Source organism: Ahaetulla prasina, chromosome 8 (assembly GCF_028640845.1).
Source record: "Ahaetulla prasina isolate Xishuangbanna chromosome 8, ASM2864084v1, whole genome shotgun sequence".
Lineage (NCBI taxonomy): Eukaryota > Metazoa > Chordata > Lepidosauria > Squamata > Colubridae > Ahaetulla > Ahaetulla prasina.
The window spans coordinates 9,633,431-9,651,177 of record NC_080546.1 but is presented as its reverse complement, the minus strand read 5'-3'; the positions used below and the strand labels follow the sequence as shown (position 1 = coordinate 9,651,177).

At 44.8% G+C, this 17,747-nt stretch overlaps 2 protein-coding genes across 12 annotated transcripts in view; both read left to right on the top strand.

The window, feature by feature from the left end:
• Positions 1-1,683, top strand: UTP3 (UTP3 small subunit processome component). The gene has a single exon (XM_058193572.1). The coding sequence runs from the start codon at positions 113-115 to the stop codon at positions 1,589-1,591; it is 1,479 nt and encodes a 492-aa protein (XP_058049555.1). The 5' UTR covers positions 1-112; the 3' UTR covers positions 1,592-1,683.
• Positions 1,684-5,772: 4,089 nt separating this feature from the next.
• Positions 5,773-17,747, top strand: part of RUFY3 (RUN and FYVE domain containing 3) — a 94,191-nt gene continuing 82,216 nt past the window's right edge. For 3 of the 11 annotated variants that reach the window (XM_058192195.1, XM_058192194.1, XM_058192190.1), the window contains exon 1: positions 5,781-6,239. In XM_058192195.1, the coding sequence (XP_058048178.1) occupies positions 5,972-6,239 (268 nt within the window). In that variant the 5' untranslated portion in view covers positions 5,781-5,971. Of the gene's footprint in view, positions 6,240-17,747 lie in introns of all 11 variants that reach the window. The other 8 variants (XR_009156224.1, XM_058192199.1, XM_058192197.1 and 5 more) reach the window with 7 other exon arrangements.

Below are 17,747 nucleotides of genomic sequence, written 5' to 3'. Positions count from 1 at the left end.
CTCCGAGCTGACCTCAACCTCGACCCGGAAGTCGTATCTCGGGCCCCGCCGGCGACAGCGTTGCCTCAGTCCGTCTTGTTTCTTCTTCTTCTGAGGGGGTTCGGCGGCCATCATGGGGAAGGCACGCCGAAGAGTCCCGCCGGCTTTGCGGGCCTCGGCCGAGCGCCGAGAAGAGAAGATGAAAGAGCCGGAGCCGGGGGAGCCGCGCGTGACGGAGGAGGCGGACGACTTCCACGAGCGGCGGCTGGAGGAGGCGGTGCTGGCGGCGCTGGGCAGTGAGGAGGAGGAGGAGGAGGAGGTGGAAGAAGAAGAAGAGGTGCTGGGCCTGCAGCTGTCCGAGGAGTCTGAGGAAGATGGCGACGCGGGGCCTGGTGGTGGTGATGATGATGAAGAGGAGGACGATGAGCCTCTGGACATGGACAGCGACCTGGAAGAGCAGCGGGGCGAAGGCAGGTGGGGCTCAGGCCTCCCCAGCGAGCTGGCTTGGGGTCAGAGGAAGAAGCTCTACTACGGCACGGACTACGAGGGGGCAGCCCGCCGTCCCAAAGCCCCCAAGAAGAGCAAGGAAGAGGTGGAAGCCGAGGAGCTGGAAGAAGAGGCGGAAGCTCAGGCCATTCAGAGGAGGATGGCGGAGGACTTGGGCGAGGAAGACTACGGCTTGGATCTCCTTCAGGCTTACACCAGGGCAGCGGAGCCGACCGGCGGAAAAGAATCGGGCCAGAAAATCGCCAAGGACTTGGCGTCCCTTTCTAAAAAAGAGCAGCTGAAGTTGCTGAGGAAGGAATCTCCTGAACTGCTGGAGCTGATTCAGGACTTCCAAGCCAAAGTCCTGGAGCTCAGAGATGAACTGGAGCCCCTCGTGCAAATGATGAGCGACGGGGTCATCCCAGAGGGAAAAGGGAGCCAGTATTTGCAAACCAAGTACCACCTCTATCTGAACTACTGCTGCAACATCAGCTTTTACTTGGTGCTGAAAGCGAAAAGGATTCCAATCCACGGGCATCCCATCATCGAGAGGCTTGTCACATACAGGAACCTGATCAATGACTTGGCGGTGGTGGACCAGAAACTGTTGCCAGAGGTTCGTCTACTTCTTAAGGAATTCCGTAGCAATGACACCGATGGGGTAGAGAGCAGGAAGAAGTCCCCGCTGTTTGTTAGAAAAATGGTTAATAAGAGGAAAAAGAAATCGCCAACCTTTACAAATGATGAGGCTGAAGACGAACTGGCAGACGATTCTGATTTTGATGAGCAAGCTGCATTGGAGTTTTACAAGGAGATGGAAGAGAAGATCATGCTTAAGAAGAAGAGGAAACGAGAAGAAAAAGAAGGGACGAGTCATCTCGTCGTTGAAGAGGAAGAATCGGACCAAAAGAGGGGAGCAACGTACCAGATGTTGAAAAACAAAGGCCTTACGCCTAGGAGAAAGAAGATTGATCGTAACCCAAGAGTCAAACATCGTGAGAAATTCAGAAAAGCCAAGATCCGTAGAAGGGGACAAGTTCGTGAATTCCGAAGAGAAACGCAAAAATACGCAGGCGAATTGTCTGGCATACGTGCTGGAGTTAAGAAAAGTATTAAGCTCAAGTGATCCATTGTCTTCCTTTTACTCACCTCTCCCTCTTTATTTGCAGACTAAAAATAGTGGACGTGAACTTAATAAATCTTTTTTGGGAATTATAACATGTATTATCTTTAATAACGGTTCTCACTTCCAGGGTTCCTGTACCCATTACAGGGTTTTGACGTTAATATATACAGGTAGTCTTCAAAGTACCATCTTTTTTTTTAAACTAACCATTTGAAGTTTCAAAAGCATTGGAAAAAGTTGTCAAAAGTTTGAATTTTGACTATTTGATCATGGGGATGCTGCAACAGTTGTATGAAAACATTGCAGCATTTCCCCATGGTCACATGATCAAAATTCAGACACTTGGCAGCTGCCTCGTATTTATGACGGTTGCAGTATCCTGGAGTCACATGACCTTTTGGGTCCTTGCAAATAAAGTCAGTGGGGAGGCCAGAGTCACTTAACAATTGTGTTACTTCCTTGACAGTTGTGGCAAGAAAGATTGTAAAAATGGGTCAAAATTCACTAAAAAACCCTCTCTTGCTTAGCCACAGAGATTTTGGGCTCAATCATAGTCGTAAGTTGAGGACTATCTGTAACGCGTAAATGAGCACTAGCTGAGGCACCTCCTCAATCATGGTTCATTGGTTCCTACCCTTGAGCATTGATACTATTTCTGGAATTGAATGTGGCAGGACACAGCAGTGGAGCAAGGAGGTAGATGACAGTATAACTTAGGATATGCGGGTAGAGTGTTGTCTACTTGGTGTACCACTGGATACAACTACAGGTAGTTCTTGACTTACAACAGTTTGTTTAGTAACCATTCAAAGTTACAATAGCACTGAAAAAATGACTTACGACCTTTTTTCACAGTTACAACCTTTGCAGCCATGACCATGATCAAAATTCAGATGCTCGGCAAATGATTCATATTTATGACCGTTGCTGTGTCTTAAGGTCACGTGACCCCCTTTTTGCAACCTTCTGACAAGCAAAGTCAGTGGAGAAGCCAGAGTCACTTAACAACCAAGTTGCTAACTTATCAGCTGGAGTGATTCCCTCAAACTGAATCAAGAAAGGTCGTAAAATGGGGCAAAACTCAACAAACGTCTCAACAACAGGAATTTTGGGCACAATTGTGGTCATAAGTTGAGGACTATACTGGCCTTGTCAATTCAGGACAACTTTCCAAGTTGTTTCATGCTATTGTAACCTTCCATAATAGTCAAGTCTTCATGGAGTCAAAATTCACTGTTAGTTACTTCCGGTACATATCCATGTATTTTTCTTGGCCACAGTACAAAAGCAGCTTGCTGATGCTTTCTGTGGGACTTCATAACTATTTTTCAGTCTGATCTTCTGGTTTGATATTGGCTAGTCAAGTCTCCCTCTGCTTAGATTTTAACCTAAAAAGTTTAGTCAGATGCTGCCACCTACTGAGACAATGTATTGTTACATCACATCTAGTCTTCCCCCAAGTCGTTTTCAGATGTTAATTTAAACCAATTCCCCAAACCTTCCAGCCAGAATCTGAAGAGTATCAAATCGAATCTTTTATTACATAAACCAGCATAATAGAAGGTGAAAAATCGAGGGAGATTGGTTTGGTTGTTATTTTTAGATTATGTCCTTCGTTAAACGGTGCCTGTCACTTCCATTTGCCATACAATAGTCAAGTTACTGAAGAAATTTGCAAAACTGGTTGTTAAGTTTTGTGGATTCTTATTAGTTTTAACGAAACGGCTCAAAATTATCAAAAAAAACCCACTTACAAATTAAAAGTTAAATTCTGCAAAATTGTACAGTACTTTCTCACATTTTGAAAGGAATTCGGCAATCATCTAATCCAACAATTTTGTGCAGTTACAGCATTGCTAATAGTTTTCATGAATTTGTTTAAAACCCTCCTGCAAGCTAGAACCTACTATCTATCATCTGTTCCGATTTGTGAAACTATTTTTTTTCCTTCTTGGTGCTATTTAACTCATCGAATTAAGAGCATATCGGACATTGGAATATGTCCTACCACATGGGGAAAAAATCAACACTTACCAATTGTTAGATAAATATCATTGGACAGAGGTTGGAAAAAATAAAATTTATAATGAATTATTTACAGGAAAGATCCAGGTGATTTTTTTAAAAAACGAGCCAAGTAATATTGGTATGTAATGGGGAAAGGCAATTACACAGGCTTAAGGGTATTGATTTATCTGCCAAGATTTCAGAAACACGTTTTTTCAGGGGAGTAAGTGGCATAGAACTTTAAACAGTAAATGAAAAGTGAATTCGAGTCCAATAGAATACAATTCTCATTACTTTTTGTAATGACATTAATGGAAATGTAATTGTCAATTCTGACCTGAGAACACTGCATGCTTTACCACCCATTAACTACCGGTAACTACTATGAATCTTTACAAATTTACTATGCATTGAATTGAATATTATTTACATCCATGGGGTAATATTGTTTGCTCAGAATTATGTATTTCAGAGTTGTTAAAAGCTAAGTAAACAGTACTGAATACCTGCACAAGGTTATTTGGAAAGATTGCAGTATGTTAATCCTGTTGAGAATGGCTACATAAACTAATTAATTTTCCAGTTTGTGTTCATTATTTGTCATCTTTATATTATTGTCATGGTTTATATTGTTAATTTATTTGCTGCCTTGGGGTTATGGCTGCCCATCTTACAAAGTGACCAGGTGAAATACAACAATAAAGCGATAAATATAGAAAAACAAGAATTAAAAATCAGGCATGAAAACTAGCCGAGAGGCTTTGGGCCAGTTGCTCTCCACCCCTAGGAAGGAAGCAATGGCAAATTACTTCTGAAAATGACTCCATTCGATAAAATCTGTTGGATGGAAAAGGCTGCTTCGGATCTGAAACCCTTTTAAGACCCTGCAATTAATGTGGTTTTTTAAAATGTGCAACGGGTAATAGCATAGGCCAACTGAATAACACCACAATGCTGTTTAACTGCTTTACTGATTATTATTTTTTTTTTTAAAAACTATCGCCCATACAAACTATAGGGTGAAGAAGGAAAAAAATGAAATGGAAAATTAATCAAAACTATCCCAAAACCTAAATAAGAATTGTAGCAAAGAAATGTAGCAAAGAAAGGAAATGAGAAATAAAATGGCAAAAGGCCACCATCACCTCTGGAAAAAATCTTATTTATCCACACAAACTTCAGAGCAAAGAGGAAAATAATTTTAAAAGGAACATTAATCCAAACCCAAATTAAGAATTATAGCGAAGAGAAAAAAGAAATCCTTCAAGGAAATGAAAATAATAATAATGGCAAAATACCAGCACCACGTCCGAGAAAAACATTATTTCTCCATGCATTTCTAGGCTGAAGAGAAAAAAAATCAAAAAGGGAAATAAACTGAAACTACCCCAAAACCCAAATAAGAATTACAGGTAGACCTCGATTTACGGCTACAACTGAGCCCAGAATTTATATTACTATTTGTTAAGTAATTTCTTAAGCAAGTTTTGCCCCATTTTATAACTTTCCTCGCCATGTTCCTTAAGCGAATCCCTGCAGTTGTTGAAAACTACCAACACGGTCCTTAAGCGGAGCTGGCTTCCCCATTGACTTTGCTTGTCAGAAAGTCACAAAAGGAGATCACAGTGGGACACTGCAACCGTCATAAATGTGAGTCGGTTGCCAACTGTCTTCAATTTTGATCCGGTGGACCACGGGGATGCCGCCAGGATGGTAAGTCATAACTCGGGTGGGTCCTTTTTTTTTTTTTTTTCCCAGCGCCACGGTCAATTGGGACAGTCACTAAACGAGCGGTTGCAAGTCGAGGACTACCTGTACAGCAAAAGAGAAAGACAAATCTCCCAACCTTCCAATTTCTTGGAATTCTAGAAAGAAAATGTGAGAGGGGAAAAAAACAAACAAACACCCCAGAAGCACCTGCAAAAAATGAAAACTAATCCAGGGGGGATCCAAAAAAAAAGCAAAAAAGCGGCAACACCCCCGCCGGCCCAGCGAACAGGCCGATCCCCTACACACACAGCCACACACACCCGCTAGGGATCTACCCAGATCCTGCCCAGGCGATCCCGCCTCCTCGGGCTGCGCTCTGCCCCGTGAGCCGCGCAGTGCGCTCCGGGGAGGAGCCGGGGCGTGCGCCTAGGAGGCCGGCCGAAGTCGGGGCCGGCAGGGTTGGGGCGGAGCTCGGAGCGAGGGGCCGGGTCAAGGCGAGGCTTCCCCCGCTCCCTCTCCCCAGGCCGGCTGGGCCCGAGCTGGGTTGATCAGCCGAGAGGAAGATCGCTTGGAAGTTGCCCGCTTGGCCGCGCGCGGGCGGAGTGAGGGGGAACCTGCCGTGCGCGCTTGGAGAGGCCGAGGGGTACCCCGCGTTTAGCCGGCATGGAGAGCTCCGGCGGCCGCAGCGCCCAACGCCGGGAGGCCGGCGGGGAAGCGGACGGAGAGGAGGAGGAGGAGGCGCCGCCGCCGGACTCGCCCCCTTTTTTCCTCCTTTACCCCGGCCGGGGAGGAGGCGCCGCCACCGCCGCGCCCGGAGCGCAACCCCAGAGCGCTTGGCGCGCCGCACCGCCGGGCCCTCGTGGTGACCCGTTGCCCGTCCTGCTCAGTTACATCGGGCCGGAGCCCGCCCAGCCGCGAACCGGTGGCGCTCGTGAGTAGCGTCCCCTCGGCCCGCCGTTCCCCAATTTCCCCCAGGGGCGGAATCTGGGCTCCCATTATCCCCAGCGCGGGGTGGAGAGTCTCTGCTGTCAAAGGGTTGGGGAGCCGGACTTCCACCGTCCGTCGGTGCCTCTTTTTCGTTGGCACACCCTGCTCTCTGCCCACACACACACACACACACACACACACACACACACACACACACACCCCAAATCCTTCCAGGGAAGAGTCCCTTCCTACTTCTTCCTCTGTGTGTGTGTTTGTGTGCATTCTCACCCCTTTTTGGGGGGAGCCTTCTCCAAAACCTGGGTGTGACTGGCCACCCTCCATCCCCACTCACTCTCCCTGTGTGTGTACCCCTTTTTTTTGGGAGGGGGTGTCTTCTCCAAAACCTGGGTTTGAATGGCTACCCTCCATCCCCACTCACCCTTCCTGTGTGTATATGTGTGTCCCTTTTTTAGGGTCTTCTCCAAAGCCTGGGTGCGAATGACTGTCCTTCCTCCTTGACCAGTATCCCTCTTTGTGTGTGTATGTGTGTGTGTGTGTATGTTCCTTTTTGGGGGGGGGCTTGTCCAAAGCCTGCTGTGTATGTGTGATTGTGTGTGCCCGCCCGTATGTGCACCCTTTTTTGGGGGGGAGGGGTCTTGTCCAAAGCCTGGGTGTGAATGGCTGCTTTCCCTCCTCACTCACCGTCTTGCTGTGTATGTGTGACTTTGTGTGTGTATGTGTGTGTGTGTGCACATGCATGCACCCTGCTGTCTGCACCCCCACCCCCCCAAATCCTTCCCTTCCTAGTAGGATTCCCTTCCTACTTCTTCCTCTGTGTGTGTGTGTGTGTGTGTGTGTTTTCACTCCTTTTTTGGGGGGCTCTTCTCCAAAGCCTGGGAGTGAATGGCTGTCCTTCCTCCTCGCCCACCATCCCTCTCTGTGTGTATATATGTGTGTGTGACTCTTTATATGTGTGTGTGTGTGTGTTCACCCACTTTTGGGGGGGGTCTTCTCCAAAGCTTGGGTGTGAATGGCTGTGTCCTTCCTCCTCACCCACCCTCCCTTTCCAGTCCTTCAAGCAGCTTGTCACTTGCTTTGTAGTGTCAGCGCCTGAGGTTTTATTTATTCAATGGGTTAAAGTCCCTCCCAAAGGAAGCTGGTTTAGCTGAGGGTGGGTGCCAGCTAAAAAATAAAAACCTCAGCAAAGTGGTTATGAGAGAGAAACCACGGCAGGTTAAATAAAATAAGAGAATAATGGAATTGGAGGCCTTCTAATCCATCCCCCCAGTTCAAGCAGGACACCCAGTTCAGACAAATGGCTGTCCAGTCTCTTCTTAAAATCCTCCAGTGTTCGAATACCCACAACTGGAGGTCAGTTGTTCCACTGATGAATTGCTCTCCCTGTCAGAAAGTTTCTCTTTAGTTCTAGGTTGCTTTTCTCCTTGATTAGTTTTCATCCATTGTTTCTCATCCTGCCTTTGGAGAATCGGTTGACCCCCCCTCCCCGCCTCTCTTCTGCCTGGCAGCTCCTTAGATATTGGAATAATTATCTGGAAATTGTCCTTCAAAGAAAGTGCCTGAGTTACAACTCTGAGACTCCGTTGTTGTTTTCCTTTTTCCTTTGCACCAGTTTCCTTCAATCTTTTGTGAGAAAAAGTGACTGATTTTGGAGAAAAAGAGCAATCCAGATAGACTTCTTATGATAGCGACAGATGTCTTGGCTCACTGGGTTGTCATTAGGAAGACTAAAGATAGAGCCAAGGAGAAGTATAAAATAAATATCGGCCCTTTCCTTAAATAGGAATGATGATAGTAGACGCTAGTTAACTTTGTGGATAAGTCTATAATGCTAGGAAAGGTGGAAGGAAAAAGAAGAGGTTAATGAAAAGAAGGACTAGGGGTGATGTCATAGCAATCTTCCAATATTTGAGGGGCTGCCACAAAGAAGAGGAGGTCAACCTATTCCCCAAAGCACTTTGGAAGCAGGACAAGAATCAATGGATGGAAACTAATCTAGGAGAGAAGCAATCTAGAAATTAGGAGAAATTTCCCGACATTTAAAGCAATGAATCAGTGGGACGACTTGACTACAGAAGTTGTGGGTGCTCCATCGCTGGAGGTTTTTAAGAAGAGATTGGACAACCATCTGTCTGAAATGGTATGGGATTTCCTACTTGAGCAGGGGGTTGGACTAGAACAGCGGTTCTCAACCTGTGGGTCGCGACCCCATTGGGGGTCAAATGACAATTTGCCAGGGGTCGCCTAAGACCATCGAAAATATGGGAAGTATACTTGCGAGTCGAAGAATCGCGCTCCAATGGTTGACTCCACAAGCCAGCTGCAGGCTCTTCAAATCGCTAGTCTAATCTGGCTTCAGGCGCGATAAACTTAATAGGGGAGGAGTCTCCGCTTTAATGCCTCCGTCCTCAAGGCAATCGCAAGCAGTTCAGATCGCTAGCCAATACGGCTTCAGGCACGATAAATTCAAAACAAAAATAATTTTACGGTTGGGGTCGCCACATCGTGGGGAATTGTATTAAAGGGGTCGCAGCACTATAAAGGTTGAGAACCACTGGACTAGAAGACCACCAAGGTCCCTTCCATCTCTGTTATTCTGTTATGACCAGCAGCAAGTAAATGGATTCAGTTATGCTGATAATGAATGTACCACTGGAAACCTGAAGAATCAATTTGGGGACAGACTCTTTTGGAAATCTGTCGCTGAAATTTTCAAGAAAAGTTTGGACAATCATATGTCCAAGATGGAATAAGGACGTCTGCCTTGGGTTAAGGGGTTGGATTAGAAGACCTCCAAGGACCCTTTTAGCCCTATGACTAAATGGTTGCTAAGGGTTGACACTGACATGGCGGAATGTAAACAGCATCTACAATACTTTGAAAATAGCCACTTAAAGCGGAACACTGGGATAAAATAGATTCTCTTTGGAATGTAAAAGAAACGTAAAACGAATAACGCTACATGAATTTGTGGATTGAAAGTTTCTTTTTCTTTATAGATTGGAAAATTCCTCTTTTAAGGAGGAATTTAAATCAGGCCTTAAAGAAAGTATAGGTAGTCCTTTTCTTATGACTACAGTTGAGCCCAAAATTTCTATTGCTAAGCAAGACAGTTGTTAAGGTGCTCCTGTTTTATGATCTTTTTCACTACAGTTGTTAAGTGAAACATGCTGTCATTAATTGAACCTGGCTCCCCCCATCCCCCGACTTTGTTTGTCGGAAGCCAACTGGGAAGGTTACAAATGGTGATCAACCTGACCCTGGGACAGTGAAACTGACATAAGTACATGCCAGTTGCCAACGGCCGGAATTTTGATCATGTGACCCTAGGGAAGGTGGCAGTGATTGTTAGTATGAAAACGGGCCATAAGTTACATTTTTCAGTGTCGTCGTAACTTTAAATGAGTCCCTAAATGAATGGTCGTAACTCGAGGACGACCTGTAATGACAAACCCGTTCTGTACATACCCAAGGAATCAATATGGAAATGTTTGTAAAGTAACCGGGAACTCAGATAGATTCAAAGTGAGTCTTCGCTTAATTTAGTCAAGGGGAGAATTGACTCTGGAAAAAAAAAAGATTTTCTATGTTTCTGTAATGCTAATTACCTTTTTCAATTGGTAGAAGGGCGTAGGAGTGTTCCAAGGGTGTGATAGCAGCACAATTGCGCAGTTTTTATTTTAGTAACTGGTGGTATTCAGTGTGCAGGAATATGTTTATAATCTGGCCAGGTGTAACTTGTACTGCTTATGACGCATTTACGACTTTTCAGTACAAAAAAAATAGGGTGTTTTTTTTTTGTCCTTTAAGACAGTGGTCACCAACTGGTGGGTCCACGAGAAAATTTTGGTGGTCTGCAGAAAAATTATTTGCATTTTTTTTCTTGCACTACATCAGGGGTCCTCAAGCTACGGCCCCTGGGACAGATATGTAAAATGAACATTTGTGTTGCTGCAGAGAGTCTCCCCCTTTGGGGACTTTTTGTGTGGGTCGGAGGGGGGCAGAAATCCCAACTTGGGGTCTGCTTCAGCCTCCTGGTGTGGGGCTTTAGACGAAGGCTGGAGGGAAGCAAAGAGCCAGAGGGCCTTGTTCCAGTGGGACTGCATCATGGCCTGGAACTGGCTGACCATGTCAGCCGCTGAGCCTCCAGGTACCGGTACCCTGGCCTTGCAGTCCTGCAGGTCTTTCCTCTGCTTGCTTGTAGTCCTCAATGAGGTGCTTCTGCTGAGCCTCCTTCTCCAATTTGAACTGAACCAGCTGTTTTGCCAACTCTTTCTCGTGGTGGCTGCTTAGCTCCAATAACTGTTTCCTGTTGGGGCTCTAAGGAGAACAGGTGAGGAATGGCTGGAGGGGAGGGGAGGGGTGAATAAAGTCCGGCGAGTTGCCCCTCGACATGAATGACATCAACTTGGCCACACCCACCCAGTCGGTCATTAGGCGGATCGTATTAGTGGTTCACGGGATTTAAAATTATGAATTTATTGGTCCCTGAGGTCCAAAAGATTGGTGACCCCTGCTTTAAGAAACTTATGGTACTATCAGTCCCCACTTTGGGGGCGATCATTATATAAATCAGTTGAGGTTTTCTTCTTCTTCTTCTTCTTCTTCTTCTTCTTCTTCTTCTTCTTCTTCTTCTTCTTCTTCTTCTTCTTCTTCTTCTTCTTCTTCTTCTTCTATTCCCATGATGGCGGACCTATGGCAGGCATGCCAGAGGCGGCACGCAGAGTCCTCTCTGCTGGTACACGCGCTGTCGCCCCAGGTCAGATCTCCGTGGCGTTTCTTTCGTGAGCTGCTGTTTCTCTGCAAATGACGAGACAGAAGCTCACGAAAGAGAAAGATCTTACCTCTCACCGTGTTGGAATGCCCCCCCACGCATGTGCGCATGTCCGGACACCTTTCAGTTTGGGCCTGCCCGTGCAAGTTTGGGCACTCGATGTCTAAAAGGTTCACCGTCACTGTTCTATTCAGTCGTGTCCAATTCTTGGACGTTGCCTGGACACGTTTGGGCAGTTTTCTTGGCAAGGTTTCTCCGAAATTGTTTGTCATTGTCTTCTTCCTATGGTTGAAAGAAAGTGACTAGCGGCTAGCTAGCCCAAGGTCACTCAAATGGCATTGGGCCTAATGTAGGACTAGAACTCACAGTCTCCTGGTCTCTAGTCTAATGCCTTGACCACTACACCAAACTAGCACTCAGTATATTCAATTGAGGGAGTCTAACGTACAAAATGTTCCTAGATTGTGCTGTTGTTAGGAAACGAAAAAGGTTATAGATTTCTTGTAGATTAAATTGGATATAGGTAGTCCTTGAATTACTACCACAGTAGTAGAATTTCTTGTTGTGGTCTGTCAGCAGCCTATGGAGCTGGCAATGGAGTCGGACAGTGATGAGGCTTAGGTGAGGCCAGGGCCATCGGGAAGTGAGGTGCAGACTCCAGAGCCTCCAGAGACTGATAATAATGAGGCAGAGGAACAGGAGGAGCCTGTTCCTAATGCACGCATGAGAAGAGCTGCCAGAAGGCAAGAGCAGCTCAAGCAAAAAGGATGACTCAGGAGTAGGGCCAAGAGATGATTGGCCCCTCTCATAAGGCTTAAAACAGACCAGCCGGTTTTCTAGCTTTGCCAGAAAACAACGTTGTAGCTGCGTCTTATGCTTCGTCTTCTGCTTTGTATCTGTCTTTGTTTTTGTAGCTTCTGGATGTTTTCCAGGAAGGGCCTTTAGCAGTTTGCCTAATTGGACTAAGGTTTGTGAGATAACTGAGGAATTTGTGTTGGGAGGCATTTGTTTTACTTTGAGTTGAATGATGCTGGGAATGAAGTAATTCCCAGCTGTTCGAATAAAGTTTGTTTTTTCCACGGACTAAGTTTATTACTACCTACTTGGGCCTGGGTCACAACATTTCTGTTGCTGAGCAAGACAGCTGATAAGCATGTTTTGTCCTATTTTACAACTTTTCTTGTCGGGGTCGTTAAGTGGATCACTGCAGTTGTTCCTCTAGCTTCTTCATGGACTTTGCTTGTCAGAAGGTCGCAAAAGGAGATCACGTGACTTGCAGCCGTCATAAATATGAGTCATTTGCCAAGCACCCGGGATGCTTCAATGGTGCGAAAGTGTGAAAATCAATTATATCACTTTCAGCTCTGTTGTAACTTTGAATGGTCACTAAATGAATGGTTGTAAGTTGAGGACTACCTTTTAGTAGGATTTTTTTTTTTTACTTTTCCTTCTGTTCTTTGGTCTTAAATAACCAGCTTCAGCAAAAGAAAGCAGGCAGACTAAAGAACTTCAAGACATTTATTATAAATGTATTTGTATACGTTTTATTTATACAAATTATAAATATAATTGTTAAGAGGAAGAATAGCAAGAATGAAGAAAACTTTTGTTGCTTTCCATACATACACTTCCAGATTTAAGTGGTTTCTTCATGTTGAGTTCTGTCTTTAGACAGTGTAAATATTACAAAATGAATAAAACGTTGGCCCCAAAGAATCAAACCACTAAAAACAACTTGCTTAAAGTAATAAAAAAACTTTCCGAGGGATATAATATTTAAAGGCCTGACGTGTGTTACTTTTAGGGATTGAGATCTCCTAGTGAACAAATTGATATCGAAGAAGATGTACTTAGTGGTTGGTTGATTTTGTGCCATTATCCAGTTGGTACTGAATCTTACATATATAGATCTTACCTGGATGGGCTTTAAAAGAATTTAAACAGCAAGATTATCAAGAGACCGAGCTAGAAAGCAGGAGACCATGAACTCAGGTCCCACGTTAGCCATGAAAATCAGCTGAATGACTTGGGCCAATCACCAGGAGACAGTGAGTTCTAGTCTCACCTTAGGCACCAAAGCTGGCTGGATGGCTTTGGGCCAGTCACCAGGAGACAGTGAGTTCTAGTCCCCCCCCCCTTAATGCATGAAAGCCAGCTGGGTGACTTTGGGCTAGTTACCAGAAGACTGTGAGTTCTAGTTCCACCTTAGCCATGAAAGCCAGCTGGGTGACTTTGGGCCAGTCACCAACATACTATGGGTTCAAGTGGTACCTTTCGGCATGAACTAATCACCAGGAGCCAGTGACTTCTAGTCCCACTTTAGGCATGAAAGTCAGCTGGTTGACTTTGGGCCAATCACCAACATACTATGGGTTCAAGTGGTACCTTTCGGGGGTGGGGGGGTCATTAAAAGACGACGATGATGATTAATAAATAATAAATAAAAGTAATAAAAATGAATATCAGTTGATTACGGCTGCAAAGAACGATATTTGCCTGTGATATTTGCAGAGACAAACAAGATGCACAGCTGAAATACAGGTTTTGCCAGTCAGATATCATGTTGCTCATACGCTTGAAGAGTGAATGAAGCAGCAGGCTAATTTGGACCAACTGTTGGTGAATCAGACATTTATTTTTGTGAAACAGTTTGAGAAACTGAAGGGGGAGAACATATGTGTTCTATCTTAAGTCAAGGAAGGCGCCAAAACGAGAATGAAAACTTGGAAGATCTCAAGCGCGCTTCTCTTCCGACTTGATCTCCTTTTTGCCACATTGATCCTGCACTAGTATGAAATTGGTAGTTAATTTTTTTTATGTAAAAAGTTTTATTTTCATTTTCCAACAACCTATTCAATATACAGCCTCTTATTCAACATTAATCATTAACTTTCATTTGTTACTTATTCGGACCTGCCCAGCTACCACTTCCTTCCTTAACAAACCTTCCTCCTCCCTTCTCTACTTTCTTCTACTTTCTTCATCCTTCCTCTCCTTCGCTTTTCTACGTCCTCTCCTCTTTCCCTACTCTTCTCTTCCACCCTTTCTAACCCTCTCTCTTTCCCCTTTCTTCTTCCTCTCCTTTCCCCTTTTTCTACCTCTCTCTTTCCTACCTGCTTTCTTCCTTCACTCCCTCCTCTCCCTCTCCATTCCCTTCTGAAATGGCAGCTGAGCAGCCCCGCTTTCATTTCAGATTATTTCTATTTCTTAATTACATATCTTCAATCATTCCTTTACATTGATCCTTCATCTCCCCCCTCCCCCCCACCCCCCTCCCACCCCCCGAGACTTCCCAGAACAAAGTACAGGGTATAAAATTAACAATCATAAATTAAGATACAACATAAGTCAAGGGTAGTTAATTTTTTTTAATGGGAAACCATTAAAGTAGCCATACAATGGGTAGCAGGTGGCTGGTAGGTTATTTCAGGGGGCTGACTTTGATCGTGTTTTCATGAGTACCATCAGTGGTGGGATTCAAGTAATTTAACAACCGGTTCTCTGCCCTAATGATTTCTACCAACAACCAGTTTGCCAAACTGCTCAGAAAGTTAACAACCGGTTCTCCCGAAGTGGTGCGAACTGGCTGAATCCCACGACTGACTACCATCCATCTAGTGCTTATTGATTTTTTTAAAAAAAAAACCTTAAAGAGCAATTTGTGTCAATAATTCTAATAACGACTAGGAGCCGATGCAAAATGGAAGGTAGCATGGCTTGATTTTCAAGTTCTGTGCAAATTCTATATAGAAAGCCTAGATTTGCCCAAAGCGTTTTGCTGCCTAAACAGTTAATTAAAGTAATCAGGTAGGTTTAAAGCGTTTTGACAGTCCATGTCAAAACTAATGCCCGTAAAGTGCTTTTCTGCTTAGGAAAATTAAATTTATGGCTATTTTAAGTACTAGGAAAATATTTCTTTTCAGGGCTTAGCATCTCTAAATCAGGAAACATTAAGCTCTCCACGGCTGGGGTGTTTTGAGAGCCGGGATGAGTCAAATAAAGATGGAAAGTAGGTGGGACAAAAATCTTCTCTTTCATGTGTGCAGGTTGGTGGGTTTGGGGTGTTATGGACTGCAAAGCTTTACTTGGAGAAAGATAGGAGACAAATGTTAGGAGGAAAAGAAAGGAGCGGAGCATTAAAGAACAACTGAAGAAGAGAGAGTCCTGAGATGAAAGAAAGTATGAGAAAGAAACTCAAAATAACCCCACCTTGTTTTTGTTGAGTATAACAGAACTGGAAGGGACCTTGGAGGACCTCTAGCCCAACCCGCTGCTCAAGCAGGAATCCTTATACCATTCCAGATAAGTGGCTGTCCATCTCTTCTTGAAAATCTCCAATAATGGAGCACCCACAATTTCTGGAGGCAAGTCGTTCCACTGATTGTTCTAACTGTCAGGACATTTCTCCTTAGTTCTTAGGTTGCTTCTCTCCTTGATTAGTTTCCACCCATTGTTTCTTGTCCTGCCCTCAGGTGCTTTGGAGAATAGCTTGACTCCCTCTTCTTTGTGGCAACCCCTGAGATATGGGAATGCTGCTATCATGTCTCCCCTTGTCCTTCTTTTCATTAAACTAGACATATCCAGTTCCTGCAGCTGTTTTAGCCTCCAGTCCCCTAATCATCTTTGTTGCTCTTCTCTGCACTCTTTCTAGAGTCTCAACACTTTTTTTTAATATTGTGGTGACCATAACTGGATGCAGTATTCCAAGTGTGGCCTTAGGAAGGCGTTATAAAGTGGTATTAACGCTTCACGTGATCTTGCTTCTATCCTTCTATTAATGCAGCCTAGCACTGCATTGGCTTTTTTGCCATGGCTGGCTCATATTTAAGTGATCAAAGGGACAATTGTTTGGGAGTCAATATGTCAATGGGGAAAGATGGATTCGCTTAACGAACACTTAATTCACGTAGTGGCAGAGATGCGCTTAACAGCTATGGTAAAAAAAGGTCATAAAAAAAGTCAGCCCCTGTTCTGAATCAGATCTGAAGCATTGGACAGGCTAGATACAGCTACTAAAATGTGTGTTCTGTCCCCCTCATCTCAGTCCGAGCGATGACTTACTTAGCCGGCAACTATCACCTTCTGGCAGCAAACTAGCGAGCGTATGCCAAGTGTCTCTGTTATCTCTCTTGATGCCGATGAATCAACCAGGAACAAACAGTACTTCAGCTCTAGTTAAGCAGTTGATTTTCTTGCCACAAAGGGGTATAGCAACCCTTGCTGCTTTTATATCCTGTGGGGTGTGGCTCCATGACTCAGCACTTCCTAGGCCTGCCCTACCCCTGATTCTGTTGTCCCTGCCTCTCCTGCCTACGAAACCTAGGGTCCAGCCAGGCCTGATTGCCATCAGCTGGGTCTGGAAGCGTGGCCTGAGAGGGGGAAAGAGTCAGGGGACGGAGGCCTCGTTATCTCCTCCACCTGGTCTGCCTCTGGCTCCTGGAGCTGAGCCAGGGAAGCCGGTGCACCAGAGATAAGTCCTGTTGGCCTTTCCCCCTCACTTTCCGAGTCACTTTCTGGCAGGGGCCCCAGCTCGGGGGGGGTGCAGACACAACAATGTGTTTGTCAGGACTAATGTTATAGATACGCTGTTTGTTGTACACTATTGCCAAGAAGTTTGGAAATACTTTTGTAGAGGGAATGTGTGGTTGGTCAGGATTGAGTTCAGTGAGAATCGAAGAGTAGAGAGATACGCAAACATTTCAAATTTGAAATGTTTTTGAACTCAAAATATTTCCTGCTTTACTGGAACAGCAAATAGGGCCCAACCTCATCAGAAGAATTCTGATGCTATTCTAACTATTTTGGAAGGGTTCCTGGTTAACAGTATTGGGTTTTCAGCTTGAAACAGCTGTTTCCATGTTGGGATGCTTCCAGTAAGATATTTGTTGTTAGTTGCGAAGTCGTGTCCGACCCATCGCGACCCCATGGACAACGTTCCTCCAGGCCTTCCTGTCCTCTACCATCCTCTGGAGTTCATTTAAACTCACGCCGACTGCTTCAGTGACTCCATCCAGCCACCTCGTTCTCTGTCGTCCCCTTCTTCTTTTGCTCTCAGTCTTTCCCAGTCAGTTCTATATGTGTTACAGCTTTTAAAACAGATATAAATAAAAGCAAATTAAACAGAGAATGGAGGGGGAAAAAGAGCCAAAATAGAGAAACACAAATAAGCATATATAGCAATCCGTCTTAAATCTTATTGTGGATACCCTGGCAAAGGTATCCTTGATGCTAGATAACAAAAACTTTGCAATATTTTAGACTGTATATGAAAATTTTTATCAGTAATTAGACAGCATAAAAATTACCGAAGATCAGGACAGAGGTGGGCTGCTGCTGGTTCAGACCGATTCAGGCGAACCGGTAATTCTGGCCAGCGGCTGGGCCCGTCCCGGCACTATCCCGTCCTATATAGTCTCCGTGTTTTTGAAGCCATGCGCATGTTCACATTTTCGGTGCTGGGTGAACCGGTTGTTACATTATGTGACTCCCACCTCTGGATCAGCAGATTGATAGTAGAAGGGGAAGAATAAGGTTTTGATGCAATGTTGTATAAAATCGGCAGTATAAAAGAACATGAATTACATATTCTTCGTCTGATGTGTTACAGGGAGAGATACAGTGAGGCAAGGGCAATTTGCAGTACAAGTTATCCTCTACTTACAACAGTTCACCGACAAGCGGTGAATTCTAGTCCAACCTTAGGCATGAAAGCTGCTGGGT